The 18,509-nt window shown below is 39.0% G+C and overlaps 1 protein-coding gene across 5 annotated transcripts in view; it reads left to right on the forward strand.

The window, feature by feature from the left end:
* gmds (GDP-mannose 4,6-dehydratase) overlaps positions 1-18,509 on the forward strand; it is a 351,858-nt gene that overhangs the window by 289,992 nt on the left and 43,357 nt on the right. The window contains exon 10 of one of the 5 annotated variants that reach the window (XM_051947328.1): positions 6,838-7,104. The exons of the other annotated variants lie outside the window; for them this stretch is intronic. Within the exon in view, the coding sequence (XP_051803288.1) occupies positions 6,838-7,074 (237 nt within the window). The 3' untranslated portion in view covers positions 7,075-7,104. Of the gene's footprint in view, positions 1-6,837; positions 7,105-18,509 lie in introns of those variants that run through there. 5 annotated transcript variants of the gene reach the window in all.

The raw sequence follows: 18,509 nt of genomic DNA on the forward strand, positions 1-18,509 counted from the left end.
AATTACTCAAGTAAGAGTAAAAAAGTATTTGGTGAAAAGACTACTCAAGTACAGAAAGTACTGAGTAACTGTTTGATTGTAATGTCCGATTTATTTTTCAGAAATGATGTGATCAGACAGACAAATATGTAAAATAATGTGCAAATTCTGGTATTTCCAAATAATAAAATAAAAATAGCAAAAATAAAAAACATCTTTACAAAATGACAAGTTAAGGCACAAGAAACACAAATTTCCAAATCTCAGTTTGTCACAACAAAAGCTTTTGCAGCAAATACGTGCAGTAAGGTAACGTTTTTATGCTTCAACTGTCCAAAGTACTTCCAGTGACAAGATATACTGTATTTCACTAAATTGCACAGGCTCAGTAGATAGAAAACAACATTACAACTAGGGCTGGACCCGAGTATCCTAGCCCCTGTTTTAAACTTTTTGGAAACTAAAGCACTTTCAGTGTCTTCTAAAGTGGTCTGTTGGGTCTGTCTGGGATGGCTACACCGTTTGCTGTTAGCCGTTAGCAGGACTGTTGTAGCTGTCATTAGCTCTGGTGCTAACAGCAACATGTTTAGCATTGAAGTGATACCATCAGCTGTGGTGCTGTGGTGATCAGAAAACTCTTTGTTGCACAATTTGCAAACAACCACGCTTTTATCCAAGCTGACATTGAGAAGATTTTTAAAAGGAAACTTTCCTCCCACCAAGCACAATGAGTCTCATTTCCTTCACTGTTCACCAAACCTACTTGTGCGCACTGTTGCCAACTCCTCAGTAAGGAAAGTCACTGTTGGCTGTCCTAAAAGTCGCTAGAAGTCGCTAAATGACGTCATCGCCAAATTTGCATATTTCCCAGTTTGCATGTAATTGTAATCAACGTTGTAGGAGAGAGGAATAACGTTGTGGAAGAGACCAAAAAGTGAGTATAAAACACCCAAAATATGTTTTTTTACTAGAGGCTAAATGCTGTGGTTTATTTTAGCATGACAGTGAAGAAACATTTTCGTTAATATGGCTCCGTAAGTCTGGATGGGATCTGTAGTGACTGCGCATGCGCAATTCATCTGCCGTCTGGCCGCGGAGTGATGTGTCCTCTAATCAGACACTGAGACTGCTGCGGGGTTACTGGACTGACAGCCTGTGCTTTGAGACGGGGAGGAGCTCACAGCAGCACCTGCTGCTCATTGAAAACAGTAAGTGCAGAATGATCTGAGTTTTCCTGTCAGACTCTCCAAAATGGCAGAAAAAGTTGCTAGATTTGTCGCTAGTAGCTTTTAACCAAAAAAAAAAAAGTCACTAGGAGCTTTGAAAAGTCGCTAGATTTAGCGAGAAAGTCGCTAAGTTGGCAACACTGCTTGTGCGCTGTGTATCTTCTTCACAGCAGACTGCTGCAAACAGACTTTAGGTTCATGTCCGCCACCTACTGGAGTGGAGTGTTCATCAGTGCCTACTGGTGTGCCACAAATTAAGGAACTGAGAAAGGTGCGATTAAATGCGTTAATTTATTTAACGCGTTATTTCTTCTGTAGTTAATTCAGTGAAATGAAAGCGCTATTATATATATATATATGTGTGTGTGTGTGTGTGTGTGTGTGTGTGTGTACAGTCGCGCTCAAAATTAAAATATGTCTGCTGCAACTGTCTTCACCAAATCCCAATAAAGATTTCCTGTGTGATTTAAATCCTTCAACTACCAATACCACTCTAGAATATTCTAGGATGTCTTGGGAAACCCAGCCTCAGTAGACAATGTGATAACCATGGACTTGTTGCTGGAAAGCCAAATGTCGTCCCCAAGCATCATCTTATTCAATGTCAGCATGAAATTAGCTTCTGAGATTTCCTGATATTTGATCAAATTCATCTCGTTTTCTACTTATTATAGTTTTGCAGTACCTGATGAAGCCAATCAGGCCAAGAACAGCATTCGGCCACCGACATGCCCTACTGTAGATAGGGTGTATTGTCATCTTCCATCTCCAGCCATATATACTGATAATTCACAGGCCTACAGAAGTTCTTATTTTCTTGCAACGCTTTGGAAAATATGATTACAAAACAGCTATGGATTATGTAAATGGTTTTAAGAAATTTTGAGCTGATTTTAATGTTTGCTGTGGGTCAATAGAGGTTCCTATCTTTGAGTACCTGAAGAAGCCCTTTGGTGTGAAGTTGTATCTTACTGTACCAACTAAATATCAGTTACTGATTAATTCCTGATGTCAGAATATCTTATTGTAGCTCTTTTATAGTCACTCAAGCTATTTTGCCACTTGTCTTCATAGAAATCTGGTGGTAGTGGTGGTTAAGTTATTCTTTCTCCCTGGTCATGTAGTGTGGCCACTTTATGTAAACCTATTAACTAGCGAACTGCGCTTTCAAAAATATCCTTAGAACAATTTAGTGCACATGCTACCTTTTTGGATCCATTTCATTGCTTATGCACGGACATTGCCATTTTTCTTAATTTTTTAGGGTAGTATTCTTGACTTTGACACAATATTAAACTATAAGATGCAAATCTAAGCATGTAGAAAAGAGAATTTGCAACTGTAGTACTAGTGTTAGCTTTCACGCACATTATAAAAGCTTGGGGCATTATTAACCACACTTGATTTGCAATTGTGTGTCTTCATAAGGAATGCTCCTTAGGGGGTTGAATAATTTTGAAACTGCACTAGTTGTAGATAGTGCTTGCTCTGCCATAAAGCCCCGACTGGTGGAGGGCTGCAGTGATAGTTGACTTTGTGGAACTTTCTCCTATCTGCCGGCTGCATCTCTGGAGCTCAGCCACAGTGATCTTTGGGTTCTTCTTTACCTCTCTCACCAAGGCTCTTCTCCCACGATTGCTCGATTTGGCTGGACGGCCAGGTCTCGGAAGAGTTGTGGTCGTCCCAAACTTCTTCCATTTGAGGATTATGGAGGCCACTGTGCTCTTCGGAACCTTGAGTGCTGCAGAAATTCTTTTGTAACCTTGGCCAGATCTGTGCCTTGCCACAATTCTGTCTCTGAGCTCCTTGGGCAGTTCCTTCGACCTCATGATTCTCATTTGCTCTGACATGCACTGTGACCTGTAAGGTCTTATATAGACAGGTGTGTGCCTTTCCTGATCAAGTCCAGTCAGTTTAATTAAACACAGCTGGACTCCAATAAAGAAGCAGAACCATCTCGAGGAGGATCAGAAGAAATGGACAGCATGTGAGTTAAATATGAATGTCGCTGCAAAGGGTCAGTTTTTCTTTTTTTAATAAATTTGCAAAAAATTCTACATTTCTGTTTTTTTCTGTCAAGATGGGGTGCTGAGTGTACATTCATGAGAAATAAAATGAACTTTTTTGATTTTGGCAAATGGCTGCAATTTTAAGGAGTCTGAATACTTTCCGTACCCACTGTATATATACATACATACATATACATATATATATATATATATATATACATATATATACATATATATATATATATATATATATATGTATATATACCGGGCTTTGCAAAAGTTCTGTTACACGGTTTCATGATCTTTAGAGACGTTTACATGTCGGAGTGAAAAATTCCATTAAACAAACTGAAAGTTCTACCTTATAGGCAGGTGTCATTAACACAAATTTGTTCTCCGGTGAAGTTGTATCAAGATGGAAGTCAAAAGAGTTGAGATATCTGCTCTCCTTCATGCTGGCCACAACAAGTCTGACAGAGCCAAGCAGCTGAACATCAGCCGGATGACCGTCCACAGAGTCACGGAGAGGCTCAAGAATGGTGAAGATCTTTCAGTGATCTTTCAAGAATGGTGAAGACCTGAAAGATCTTCACCATTCTTTAGCCTCTCCGCGACTCTGTGGACGGTCATCCTGCTGATGTTCAGCACAAAGGAGAGCAGATATCTCAACTCTTTTGACTTCCATCTTGATACAACTTCACCGGAGAAAAAAATTGTATTAAGGACACCTGCCTATAAGGTAGAACTTTCAGTTTGTTTAATGGAATTTTTCACTCCGACATGTAAACGTCTCTAAAGATCATATATACATATATATATATATATATATATATATATAATGAGTACATCCATCAATCTGTTGACAGTTTCACGGAGTAACTGATTAACCTAAACAAAGAATTTTGCTGAAATGATTTTAGATATAAAACAATGCATGTCCTAACAAGCCCAATGCAGACATAGACGCAGGTACTGTCAATCAAAGTAGCATAAGCCCGGATTCCATTCAAAGCATTTTTTCAAAGACTTATTCAATAAAAATTCTAAGGTAGCAGGCAGACAAGTTTATTTCTGTTGGAGTGTATTTAACAGCTACAAAGACAAAGAAAATTAGAAGGCTCTCCCAGCTATACAGCACTTATCAAGGTTGTCCCTTTTCTGCTGGTGCATCTTCCAGAATGGCACCAAGGTGTCTTCTCAGGTGTTCATCTATTATATCAGTGCTACAATGATATACCATTGAAACTCTGGACAGTCTACAAACCATTTTTTTTGTTTTGTTATAATTTGAAGTCCTCAAGGCCTGAGGTCTTTGGAAACTGGAGATGTGATCAGCTTAGAAGTCCATGTCATGTTCATACACCTGAAGAATGTACCCTCTCTACAACTGAATCCCATGTTTCGTCATGCATTTGCACATACAGTTGTGTTCAAAATAATAGCCGTCCCACATCACTAGCAAGATAAATCACTGTTTTTGTTAGAATTTCAACTTCTACACTGCAAGTACATTTGTAGCAGGTTTAATAAAGGTGTAGAAAACCAACAGACCAAACAGGCATGACATGCATGCTGTTGATTCTGTGAAACTGAACCATTAACTGAAAGGGGCGTGTTCAAAAAAAATAGCAGTGCTGAGTTCAATTAGTGAGGTCATTGATTAAGTGAAAAAAAATAGGTGTTAAACAGGTGGCCATTTTTTAAAGATCAAGGCAACTGACGCTGCATATGCTGGCTGTGCATTTGTCCTTCAAAAACAGAGTAAAATGGGTTGTTCAAGACACTGTTCAGAAGAAGAGCCCTCTTTGATTAAGAAATTAATAAAAGCGAGAAAAACCTATAAAGAAGTGCAGAAAATGATAGACTGTTCAGCTAACATGATATCAAACAATTTAAAATGGCAGCCAAAACCAGAAGGGCAAGGAAGAAAAAGAAAAACAACTACTTGAATGGATCGGACATTAACCAAAATGACAAAGACTCAGCCAATGATCAGGTTGCCTGTGAGTACTGTCACAATCAGACGACGTCTATGTGAAGTCAAGCTACCAGCAAGAAGCTCCCGCAAAGTCCCATTGTTACAAAAAAAACATGCTGAAGCAGTTATAATTTGCCAAAGATCACACTGACTGGCCTATAAAGAAATGGCATAGTATTTTGTGGACTGACGAGAGTAAGATTGTTCTTTTTGGGTCTAAGGGCCACAGACAGTTTGTCAGATGTCCTGTAAACACTGAATTCAAGCCACAGTACACAGTGAAGACAGTGGCGCATGGTGGTGCAAGCATCGTGATATGGGGATGTTTCTCGGACTATGGTGTTGGTCCTATTTATTGCTTAATACTGGAAGAAGTCATGTTGCTGTATGCTGAAGAGGAAATGCCCTTGAAATTGATGTTTTAAACAAGATAATGACCTCAAACACACCAGCAAGTGAGCAAAATCATGGTTCCAGACAAACAGAATTCAAGTAATGGAGTGGCCAGCACAATCCAAGAACCTTAATCACATAGAAAACTTGTGGGCTGACATAAAAAATGCTGTTCATGAGGCGAAACCAAGAAATGCAGAGGAATTGTGGAACGTATAGTACAATTGTCCTGGGCTGCAATACCTGTTGACCAGTGCCAGAAATTGGTTGAGTCCATGCACCATAGATGTGAAGCAGTTATCAGAAACCGTGGTTATGCAACTAAATATTAGTTTATGATTCTCAGGAAAGTTGAATCTTCAAGCATTTCTTAGTTTATACAATACATTTTTGAGTTTGTAAAGAAAGATATCAACACTGCTATTTTTTGAACATTATATTTCTTGTCTTTCTGTTAAATATTATCAAATTAAATTACTTTTTCTAAATTTCTTGCTTTGAAATAGAATGTGCAATGTCCACAACGCATTTGTGTTCATTATAATACAATTTATTTGAATTTTGAGGTTTACTCACCTTTTTAAACACACTGCTGTTATTATGAGCATAACTGTATAGGCCCTCTTCCCATAAGGCCATAATTATAGATAAGAGGGGGCCTTCAAGAAGAGAAATAAGCTCATATACATGAGTAATCACACCTTTTCAAGTGGATATATACCCAGAAAGTTGTCTAAATGATTTAATTTGTGCAAAGAAAAGATTCCAACTTATAAATATCTAAAAAACTGGCTGTTGTTAAGATTGTAATTCTGTTTCAACTGAGTAAATGAGGCAAAATTGCATCTACACTACCATTCAGAAGTTTGGGGACACTGAGAAAAATCCTTATTTTTACAAGAAAAGCATTTTTTTCAATGAAGATAGCATTAAAGTAATTTGAAATCCAGTATAGACATTGTCAATGTGCTAAATGACTTTTCTAGCTGGAAACGACTGATTTTTACTGGAATATCTACATAGCGGTAAAGAGGCCCATTTCCAGCAACCATCACTCCTGTGTTCTAATGCTACATTGTGTTAGCTCAGGGGGTTGGAAGGCTAAATGATGATTAGAAAGCCCTTGTGCAGTTATGTTAGCATATGAATAAAAGTGTGAGTTTTCATGGAAAACATGAATTTACCTGGGTGACCCCAAACTTTTGAATGGTAGTGTACATCTACAAAAGATTTAATACCTTCTGTCTCCCAGATTTTGAAAGGTGGCACCAGCAGTGATGCAGTGAAAGAAGGATTTTTGAACTTCAGTACTGAAAGGGGCATTGAGGCCTTTGGAAACGGAATCGATCTGCTGCAGCCGCTCTTGCCACTACTGTTCAACCAACCAGTGACTGGAGTCAAAAACAAGAAACGCCATGATGAAGCAATTACTGAAGAAAAACATTTGTTTCAATTTTGCAGTGAAATAAAATATTTAACAAAAAATTAATAAACACCATGTCTCAGTTTAAAATATTAATCAATATTGCCAATTAATTGTGACAGTCTGATAATAGATGAACTGTGTGGAGCTGTGTGAGATCATATTGTTGATATGGGAAGATGAGCACAGAATATGCTTGGCATGCAAGTGACAACAAAAGTCATTCTGGAAACTTTTTTAAAAGGCCTTCCCTTTTACTTGTCCAAAACAAGAAAAATAAACCACAAAACAGTTTTAAACTTACTTACTCAGGTTTTTCAGATCCTCTCCTGTACAAAGACATAATATACCTCTGGTTTTTCAAGTAGACCCCAGTTGAAGGCATGTGATTAACTGTGTTTGTGTGCACGTCATTGAGTTGGTGTGTGTCTGCATGCATGTAGATGCTAGTGCATGTCCATGCTATGCAGCGTCGCTGTCATACTTCCAAGTTCATGTGTCGCTGCAGGGTGTAAAGTGCTGTGAGTTGAATGACAGCTCTGTGGTTTTTGTCAGACCTCTCATCCAGAGCAGGAGAAAGAGAGGTGATAAATGGGACGTTGTCTCTCAATCTGTCTTTACGTCATTCTGTCCCATCAGTGTGTGCATAAGTCATCGGCTTTTCAGCACATCCTCTTGACATTACACCTCTGTCTGAATCAAAGTTTTGCAACAAGAACTGGTCAACAACACAGGAAAGTCTTTCCAGAATCAGATGCCTAAGATAAAACTAAGTGATGCATCTGGTGATTGTATATTAACCCGACACAAAATCCAGAAGAAAAGTCCATGTGATCTACAGTGGATTCAGAAAGTAGCCATATGGACACTTTTATGTGCTGAAGCTTTAATTTTGTGTTTGCATTTTATTATCATTCTACACAAAACAATCCATCATGGCAAAATGAAAACACGTAAATGTATTAAATTTATTAAAACTCCCAAAATGAAGAATTTACAATTGAATTTAGATCCCTAATTTAGTTGTAGGCAGGAATTACTTTGCTTTAAATCTTCTCTGTTAAGTCTCTACAAGCTTTGCACACCTAGATTTGACAGTTTATTCAATTCTCTTCGTCTAAGCTTTTTTTGCTGAAAGGTGAACTATCCCTTTAGTATCAGGATGCTCGTACTCCCTGTTTCATTGCATCCATCCTTCCTTCACATCTGACCAGTGTTCCTGTCCCCACTGCTGAGAAGGAACTCATACCATAATCTTACCACCACATGCTTCACTGAAGGAATGGTATTAGCCAGGCGCTGAACAGTGCCTGGTGTTTTTAAGACATAGTGCTTGAAGGACTGCTTGTCAGAAAAATGCATTTTTCTCTTATCCTCACAATTTGAGTCAAATGCAGTTTTACAATCTCCTAGTGTCCTTTTATTCAGATTGGCTTACATCTAGCCCATCGGCTATAAAGGATTATGATTAAAGAACTGCAGCTGTAATGGTTGTCCCTCTGGCAGGTTATCTTAGCTCTGCAGAAGTCTAGTATTCTATTAGGGTGACTGTTGGGCTCTCGTTCAATTAATCAGTTTGGCAAAAGTGTCAAGTCTAAGGTTTTACCTGTGTCCTGATCTTTTCATTGCCATTGTCCATGTTGACAAAGAGTTTCTATGACTTCAAATCTTGTTTTTTGTTTTTTTTTTGGCATGCAGTGTACACAGTTTAATGAATTTCATTTTAAATCAGTAATGCATTTCTAGAGGCATGTGTTCATTTTGTCATTTTAATGGGAAAAAAATAATATTTTTTGAATACAGTATCTATAGTCTATATTTTGTAGTCATAACTTGCTGCCGCAGAAAATGTTTTAGCATGATGGAGCTCCTCTACATTTTTTTCAATCTGTATTGATAAAATCTAGAAGTCATTTTGTGTATTGACGTTGGAGAGATTGCCATCTGTGAACTATCAGTCTCTTGGCAGCTGTTGGGTGTACTAACCAGCAGCACTTCTCAATCTCAGGTTCTGAGGTGGATATGTTTATTTTTATCTAATCTTTTTGTGAAATTTCTTTCAGTGGCTCAGATAACATTTACAGTTAAAATGGTAAGGAATGCACATTGTAAGTATCCATGTCTTGAAGTGACATCCAACCAGCAGTTCAAAAAAGACAGAGATAATGAACATCTTTAATTTTATAGAAAAAAGCAGCAAAGTATAAGAAGCTGTAATTAATGAGCATGTGTCATTTTGACTAGGCAAATGGCAATATATGAATCTGCCAATCTAATACAAAATCATTGCATGATCACCCTGGAATGCTGACTGTTCACAGTGACAGGAGTAGGAGGCTATTTATCTCTGTGGTGTGATCTGATTGATAGAAACAAATCACCATCTCAGGTTCCCATGCATCAAGAATTGGAAATGTAAATTTGGCTTTGCTAGAGTCATGTGCTAGCATTCCATGCACTTCAGTCATGTACTATCAATACGTGACCAATCTTCCTTTTGTTTTAAACATACAAGTTTATTCTTGTGCAGCACAAACAAGTGTGAAAAGCAGTAGAGCTGCATACCATGGCTGCTGCACAAGGTCTGTGTGACAGTGTCAAGTGTGTGCCTCATACATGTAAACACATCCCTATAACCTGTAGTTTTGTTACTGCAGGTGAAGGTTTATCTGTATGTCCATGCAGAGAGGAAAGACTGTGATCAAATAAATCCTGCTCTTATCTTTGCTCTGACCCTGGGCAATATCCTACCACTGCATCAAACTCTTAGTGGTGCAATTGTTCATTGTTTATTGGTAGTAAATACAAAATTTAACACATTTCTTCAGTATCAGAGCCATGCAAAACTGCCAATAAGACAGCAAAACAAGTTATTACTGCTTGTAAGTAAAAATATGTTTCAGAATTTGTGTAGCATCCACACCGGTGCGACTTTCATAAAGCAGATGCTTGCCTGCCCTTTTTTTGTATCCAGACTGCAGGTAGGAATAACAAAAAACTCCCACATCAACCCACTAAAAATAGCCCTGTTGACATACCACAGGTCGGTATCTGTCAACTGCCTGTCCTAGGGTGCATGTGCTATAGTCTCGGCTCTAAACTTCCTTCTTGCTTTAGATGACTGTCATTCCAGCACTGAGATTTGCGTAACAAATTTTAACAGAACACACTCGGTTGCATACTCTCATACGTCATCAGTCCTGTCGTCACTAGGTGAGATGCTCAGACAATGGTTCCAGTGATTCAGAGAAATAAAGACACTGGGTGTTGTGTTGTGGTTATGACTGTTGGCAAGGGAATCAACCCACCTGTTGATGTGATCAGTGTGACAAAGACACACCTGACTGATCTAGTTACTAAATAATGTTTGGCATTGTTAAGCTTTACTGATCTTAAAGTACCAGCTCTACTCTTGAGTGCTCTGAGACAGTAAGATGTCATCATTGATCTTGAATGTATTCCTCATGGCTTTGTGATTAAGTGTTGTAAACTGCCTTTAACTTTGCTTTGTGATTTCATGAGTCTGACAGACACGGTCTGAACCTTTTTTATAGTCAGTTGTGGGAATAGATGCAATACATGCTAGCTGACTAAAAAATAACTACTTGGCAAGCAGTAGGTTTTTGAAAACCTTGATTAGACCCAAGTGTGCAAATCTGTGCAACACCTTTAACTATATGGCACAAGCTTAAAACAGAAATAGGCAAGCCTAACATAGCATTATGGACTTGCTTAGTGGTCCAGTATACATCGCCTCAGCACTCACTATTACTACCAGACAGAAATTCCCACTTGCAGAAAATCTTTGTTAAATGACCTTTGAAATCATGCAGCCATCTTGTCATTGGATATAGTGATACCACACATTTTGCCCTGATGCAATGGCATGTGCAAATAGTTTTCAGTTACCCTGAACTCTTCTGAGGGCTTGACCTACAAGTTTGTGCAACCAGTCAAGGTCTTGCAAGTCAATATTCAATGTTGGGTGGCCTTAATCCAAAGAGCCAAATACTTTAAAAGTAAATAATTGTATAGATTGTTTATATTTTTGCTATATTCTGTGTCTGATTTGTGATTAATATGCAGTCAGCTGTGTATGACCTATTGTCTACATCCTTTTTTTTTGTTTTGTTTTGTTTGTCAGTGGCAAATAATGAACTAATTATTCTTCTCTCATTCTGTGGGACAGACACAAAACCAATATTGCATTTTAGGTAGCTGTTACAGTTTCTGCTTTCAAGCTTGCCCTACCAACACTGCACGCATTTAAAAGTAAGGACTTCCAGATTTCGATATTCAGCTACAGTAGGCTATCATCAACAGAATCCTGAGCGAATGCAAATAAGCATAAAATTACTTACGGTTCACCAAAATGCTTCAATGAGCTTCGGCTGCTCACCATGTGCTCACTCTGCCCTTAAACATGGCCGCTCGCGCATGCGGGAAAGAGAGACTGTGGGCCATTTACACGTCATCAAATAATTTTTTACATTAGCAGAACTTAAAATCCAACTGTTTCATGATGAACTGAAATTTTTAAGCTCTGACAAGGTGATGGCAGTGTATTGAATCAAAAGGCATTATTTCTATGTCATCCAAGCTCAAAAAAATAACATTTACAAGTAAAAAGTCTAATTGGATTACAGAACTTGATTTTTCATTTCACAACAATATATTTATTTAAGTTATGACAAAAGGTCTACAGAATTACTTTTTAGAGTGTACTTATCAAATTAAATGTAGTTACACTGCCAATATGTTTTTCCAGAGTACAATGAAAATCCCATTACTAAATTGGAAAACAGGCCAATAAATGTGATGTGTTTAATCTGGGGATTTCATCACAAGTGTCTTTGAGAATGGAACTGGACCTTTGGAAAATGTGCATACAGTGGCAGGTGTTTATAAAATCACAAGCCAGCTTGAAAATCTCCATCTAATTGTTACGATTTCTTTGAGGCTCAACTGCAGGAAAGAGAAGGAGAACAATAGGTGCAGGTAACAGTTTTACAGAATAACACTGGAAAACTCAAACGGAAGCTACTTTGACCTGAAGGATAATGGTTGTATTAGTGCAGCATATAGTCTTCCCCCCCTTCAGTATGCAAGCACCAAATTTGGTACAGATATTTCCTATAGTCTACTTTTTTCATATTTCATTGGTAGCCACACAAAATTTTGAATGGACACCAATAATGTCAGCCATTTTTTAAAGATGGTCGCTGGAATAGATTTTTTTTCTTGCACTGACAATGCCAAATGAGTGTAGCATACAATAAAATTACATTTTAAACACAGAATTATATCTAAAGATCATAGGTAAGTTGTTTTGTTGATGGAAATGTGTAAAAATCTATTAATTTGCTCTGGTTGCCATTTTCTAAGATGGGCACCAAGAACCTTCTTCACTGCAAAAATATGAGAAAATATTTTCCTGTTCGAGGTATTGTATTAGGGTTCACTACTGTGGATATCCATGAAAAAAAATGTTTATTGATATGCTCTGTTTTGTGCTAATTGCTAAAGGTGGTTGTTTTGATAGGTCAATAATAACAGAGTGAATGTCATAGCACAACCAGGGCACACTGGTGACTTCACTGCTGTGAAACTCAGCATGGGGTTCAGTGTCAGCTAATCTTGCTCTACTAACCATGTAGTACATTGCTTTACCAATTTCATTGCAGTAGACTAGTACTAGTTGTAGTATAGTTTAGTGTCCCAAATGCCGTTTAGCAGCCCCATATCAATGGGTGGCCTATACAGAGTGACATTCACTCTTATTATATTTACCTACTATCAAAAAAAAAAAAACACCTTTAGCAATTAGCACAAAACAGAGCATATCAATAAACATTTTTTTCATGGATATCCACAGTAGTGAACCCTAATACAATACATCGAACAGGAAAACATTTTCTCATATTTTTGCAGTGAAGAAGGTTCTTGGTGCCCATCTTGGAAAATGGCAACCAGAGCAAATTAATTGATTTTTACACATTTCCATCAACAAAACAACTTACCTATGATCTTTAGATATAATTCTGTGTTTAAAATTTAATTTTATTGTATGCTACACTCATTTGGCATTGTCAGTGCAAGAAAAAAAAAATCTATTCCAGCGGCCATCTTTAAAAAATGGCTGACATTGTTGGTGTCCATGCAAAATTTTGTGTGGCTACCAATGAAATATGAAAAAGTAGACTATAGAGAATATCTGTACCAAATTTTATGCTTGCATACCAAAGTGAAGTATTTTTCTCCTTATCGCCTCCAGAGGTGGGAGGTCAAAATTAGAGGACAAAAAAAGAAAAGCAACGAACCCACTGTAGGCATCACCTAGGCAGGGACGCCAACTGAGTACTAAAGATCAAGCCGAAATTTAAGAGAGTCTATCCCAAACATGAAACAAACAGAATATTCTCAGAACTGAAACTCTACCAGGCATAACGGAATGCTATGCTGGCACGCAGAAATTTAACTAAGCCAGCCAGAAACAACAGGAATCAAATACAATCTAGTCACTATAGGAATTCAATACGTAATCTAAGTCAGATTTGCAAGAGAATCTTCAAAAGGGTGGCTACGCACACACTAGAAACACAAACTGCCAACCTGAGAATGAACTTCAAAGCTAAACACACAAAAGGTAATGAAGCTTACACCTAATAAACTACTAAACCACAAAATCCGTGCAAGCCATCCAAAAAAACAAAGCTTGTCTGAACCAGCTCGGACCGGGCACTAAGCTGAAACAGGAGATGGTTGCAGGGGCTGGAAGCTGCAGCGACAGGTGTCCCAGAGGGATAGGTAGGTGAACCGAGTGACAATCCAGATCAAGAGGGGGAACTTGACGCTGAGGTGGAGAGTGGCGAATCCAGACAAATGGGTCGGTTTAAGCGGTCCAGAGCGGAGGGTCCCAAGCAGGCGGCAGGCCAACTAGGATAAACAGAAAATTACTGAAGTCTTTTAATGGCTTGGCTGAACGGAGTGAGTAAAATACTAACTAGTTCCTTCAACAATCAGTGATGAGTAGAGTCTGGTTATATTGCAGTGTAGAAGGATGCTGATTGGATGGGTCCACCTGCTAATGTTCCTGCTGATTGTAGATGGGGAATCTGGAACACCTGCTGCTGCAGCCTCCAAACCAGGCACACCGAGAAAGTAAACATAGGCTGAATCCCAAACCGCCCCCTACACACTCCCCCTCCACTACCGAGTGTCACTCCAAAAGAAGCCACACTCGCAGCTGTGGAGGACACCTATTATTGAAGGGGGAGGGTATAAATACGATCGTCAGGAATGGGACGCCCTGTCGCCTCACCGGAAAACGGAAGACGTCATCGCCATGGTAACACAAAGACGCCTACTGTCATGGCTGTAGCGCTGTGGCACAGGTTGCAACTAACAAGGATCGCTGCTGCTTCCAGAAGACGAAAGCGTCCCTCTTTTTTTCACTCACATGTTTTCCAATCCTATTATCTGGCATTTCAAATCCAACAAATGAATGAATGAATAAATGAATTCTGTCAGTTGTGTTCAAATTTTAAGGTGTCAGGGGGTGCACAATTAAATCAAACGTCAGCAGAGAAGAAGATTTGTTTCTTTTCTTTTATCTTTTTTCATCACTCTTTTTGTGATGTTCTGTCAGTGTGAAAAAGGCGTGGGAGAAATAAAGGACGCATGTGGAACTTACATCGATCTGTTGTTTCCTCCTCCATTTCGACGTTGCACTTCCTGAAAAAGTTGTCCAGAGTGAGCATCGATGCAGACTCGCTATTTAAGGGCTGAACAGTCCACTCTCCCTCCGCACTACGCGGTTTGGGACGGCCCTTAATATGGAGGACCCTCCGCGGGAACGCGCAAACGGAGGGGTAGTGTGTAGGGATAGTGTGTAGGGGGCGGTTTGGGATTCAGCCATAGTGAGAGAAAAGGAGGCCCTATCCAGAGCCTGCTACAGGTCTGACACTAATGTTGCAATGCAGCCATTAAAGCATGGTGATTTCAATAATTCACTCAGTGTACAAGTATAGTTTCAATAAAGTGTTGGAGCAACAAGCAAATATACATGATTTTGTCATACAAACTGGATGATAGCTGTTTTTCTGTACAGCTGCTTGAAAGAGAAATTTAAGGGGAGAAATAAGGTTCAAAGAGAGTCGAAAACTTTGCTCAGTGGTCCAAAGTCTTTTCAGATGAAAGTAAATTTTGGATTTCATTTGGGCCACAGAATCCAAGATGTTTGAAGTCCAGTGTAAGTTTCTGCTGTCTGTGATTATTTCAAGTGTCATTTTTGTCCTCAGTGTTTTATCAAGTTGAAAGTAAATGGTCAATGCAGCCATCCTCAAGGAGATTTAGAGCACTTCATGCTTCCGCCTGCTGACAAGCTTTATGTAGATGCTAATTTCCTTTTCCAGCAAGACTTATAGGATCAGGAGGACGATGAGAAACACTCAACCCAAAAATATGGACTAGCTTAATGCTACTATCAAAGCAACTTGGGCTTCAATAACAACTCAGCAGTGCCATAGGCTGATCAGCTCCATGCCTCACCACACTGATGCAGTACTTCGTGGTAAATGAGCCCCAACCAAGAACTGAATGTATAAATGAATACTTTTTATGAGTTAGACTTTTCTGTATTACAAATCTTCTTTTTAATTTATATGAGGAAATGTTCTAATAATTTGTGATACTGGATTTTTGATTTGCATGAGATTTCGACCACAGTCATAAAAAATTATACAAACAAAGGCTTGAAATATTTCACTTGATGTGTAATGAATACAGAATATTGGTTCAGTTACAAAAACAAATTCTAAATGTTTAGATTTTTTTAGGATGCACTAGTAGCTCTACTACAAGTTTAGAAAACTCTGCCGGTTTGGCTCCTCCCTGATTGTGCATCTGAACTAATGTGCGTTCAGTCTTAGAGACTGGTGGGTCTTTCATTGCATAGGCTTCTATTTGTTTTCTTGATGTTTGCTGTGTGCTTCAGTTTGAGGTTCACAGTGAAATTGCAAATGTGCACTTGCATGTGGTCAGAACAGGACTTATAGCGCTGGGAACGCTGTATTGCTGCTCAAGAAGACTACTTTGGAGGGGATAGCAGCTAAATTTAAATCACATCATTTTTTGCTGTTTATAGGCACAGTGCCTGAACCTCTGATTGCACACTATATATGATGATCTATGAATGGATTATTAGCCTCAAGTTAAAAGTAGTGAGTATTAAAAGACAAAAGGTCACCTGTGCAGCACATGTACTTATCAGTCAGAGACGCCATATGGACCTATTGAAAATCTCCATGATTCAATCACAAGCCTTAATTCCTTGATCATGGTTTTGAATCCACACATGTTAACTTTAGATAAGAGTCTCGCCAACATGACAATTTGGTAATAATGGAGTCTGGACAGCCTGGGACCTTAAGGATAGTGTATGGTCTAGACCAATTAGTTTGTAAGATTTATCATCCAACTAGGTACTTCCAATAGTACTTTCAAAGGCAAGGGAAAAGGTTGTCCGTAATAGAGTCATCATAGCTGCTTAAGTGGTGGTAATAGAACACCTGTCCTCAAAGGCATTCATAGTGTTGTACTGGTTTTTACACCTAAAAGATGGTAGAACTTGTGGGTTGAAAAAAAGGTGATGGGTAACTATTTGTAGATATTGTTAACCACTGACAAGCACTTTGGGTGAGACACACTGATCTGTAGAATAAGTATGGTGTCTTTTGTAGCTGTAGACAGAAGGTACTTGGTGTTTAGGCCTCACTGAAGAAGCAGAGCTGGTTTTAAGTTTCATTTTACTCCATGCAGGCAGTCCAACCCTCATAAATCCACTCCCAGGGTCCTTGTAGTGCGGTCTCCAACATACTGAATGAGTATTGCAGTTTCTCTGATCTTAGGAGAGTGAGACAAACTGTCTTAGAGCTGCTGTGAAGTATTGCAGATTTTTTTATGACCCCATCTGATCCTCACACCAATTACTGGTTTTACTCTCTGAGTTTTTCAGTACACAGTAATATTAGTGTTGGACAACTCACTCACAGACGAAGTAAGAGACAGTAAGATTGCAGAAACCCCACTGTCATAGCCCACTACGGAGGAAAGTGTTCATTGTAACAATGACAATACCAGGTATGGCTTCACATACATGTGTGTTCACTAACATAATCGCTCCTTGCAGGTAGTAACTCATGCATTGCCCCTGTGCCTCAGAGAAGATTTTAACAGTTGGTCTGTTTTGTTGCATAAGATCTGCTGCATAATGAATCCTGTATGGTGACTGTTTCAGTTTCCCAGAAGTAGGTTGGAATTCTCTTTAGGTATTCAGCTGAGAAGCTTGAGAAGCCAAAGATGCTCTCGAAATCATCAACTGTTCTACTATTTCTAGGAAAATTCAACTGTTTTAGACTTTGGGCCTTATTTTCATTCTTGTGGCTGTCATTCCTTTTGGCCAGGTTATTTGTATAGGTAAATGACATGGCTTCTAAGCAATAGAGATAGCATCCCCTAAAACGTCCATCCATTCATTATCTACACACTGCTTAATCCTCATTAGGGTAGCAGAGGGGTTGGAGTCTATCCCAGCTGACTTAGGGTGAAGGAAGGGGACACCCTGAACAGGTCACCAGTCTATTGCAGACTGCATTCATACCTACAGACAATTTTGAGTCACCAATTAACCTCAGCATGTTTTCGGACTGTGGGAGGAAGCCTGTTTACCTGGAGAAAACCCACACATGCACAGAGAGAACATGGAAACTCCTCACAGAAAGATCCCAGGCTCAGGTTGGGACGTGAACCAGGAATCTTCTAGCTGCAAGGCAACAGTGCTGACCGCAGAACCACTGTGCAGCCCCTCCCTTAAAAATTGATTATTTGAATTAAAAACTTTAGAAGCCCTGATTCGAGTATTACATCGTCATTTGTAGCAGTGGGAAAAGCTTTTCCAAATCTGCCCTGTCTCACAATTACATACCTGTCAATCACACAGTTATAAAAATATGGAGCCCCACTCACCCTTGTTTCAGCACACTGTTTTGCTCTCATGAGATGCCCTCAGCTCTTTAACTCCCAAACCAGACCAGACCGTGTACTACTTCAGTGATGGAATCCAATAAACCATGGAGCATGGTACATTTGTGCAGCCAATAAGAACAGATAGACTCGTGATAAGGAAGTAGGTGCACGCTTTACCATGTAGAAGACTATTACATCTCCCAGTAAACAAGCCCATGTGGTGATCCTGTACGCGGCAGTTAGATATTCCAGGAACAATTCACCTTCATTTTTCACTTTTAGGTAAGCTGATGCCCTGTGCACTCGGTACCAGAGCTTGAAAAATATTTAACAGTCAACTTATTAAGTACAATATTATAATGACATAAATCTGTTGGTTTTGTCCATCTTTCATGGACAAAACCAACTGCACTTTAATGAATAAAGCAGAAGTTTTCCTTTTAAGGGACTTTTACTTCTGTTACAGGGCTGTCAGA

Source organism: Acanthochromis polyacanthus, chromosome 4 (genome assembly GCF_021347895.1).
Source record: "Acanthochromis polyacanthus isolate Apoly-LR-REF ecotype Palm Island chromosome 4, KAUST_Apoly_ChrSc, whole genome shotgun sequence".
Taxonomy (NCBI): domain Eukaryota; kingdom Metazoa; phylum Chordata; class Actinopteri; family Pomacentridae; genus Acanthochromis; species Acanthochromis polyacanthus.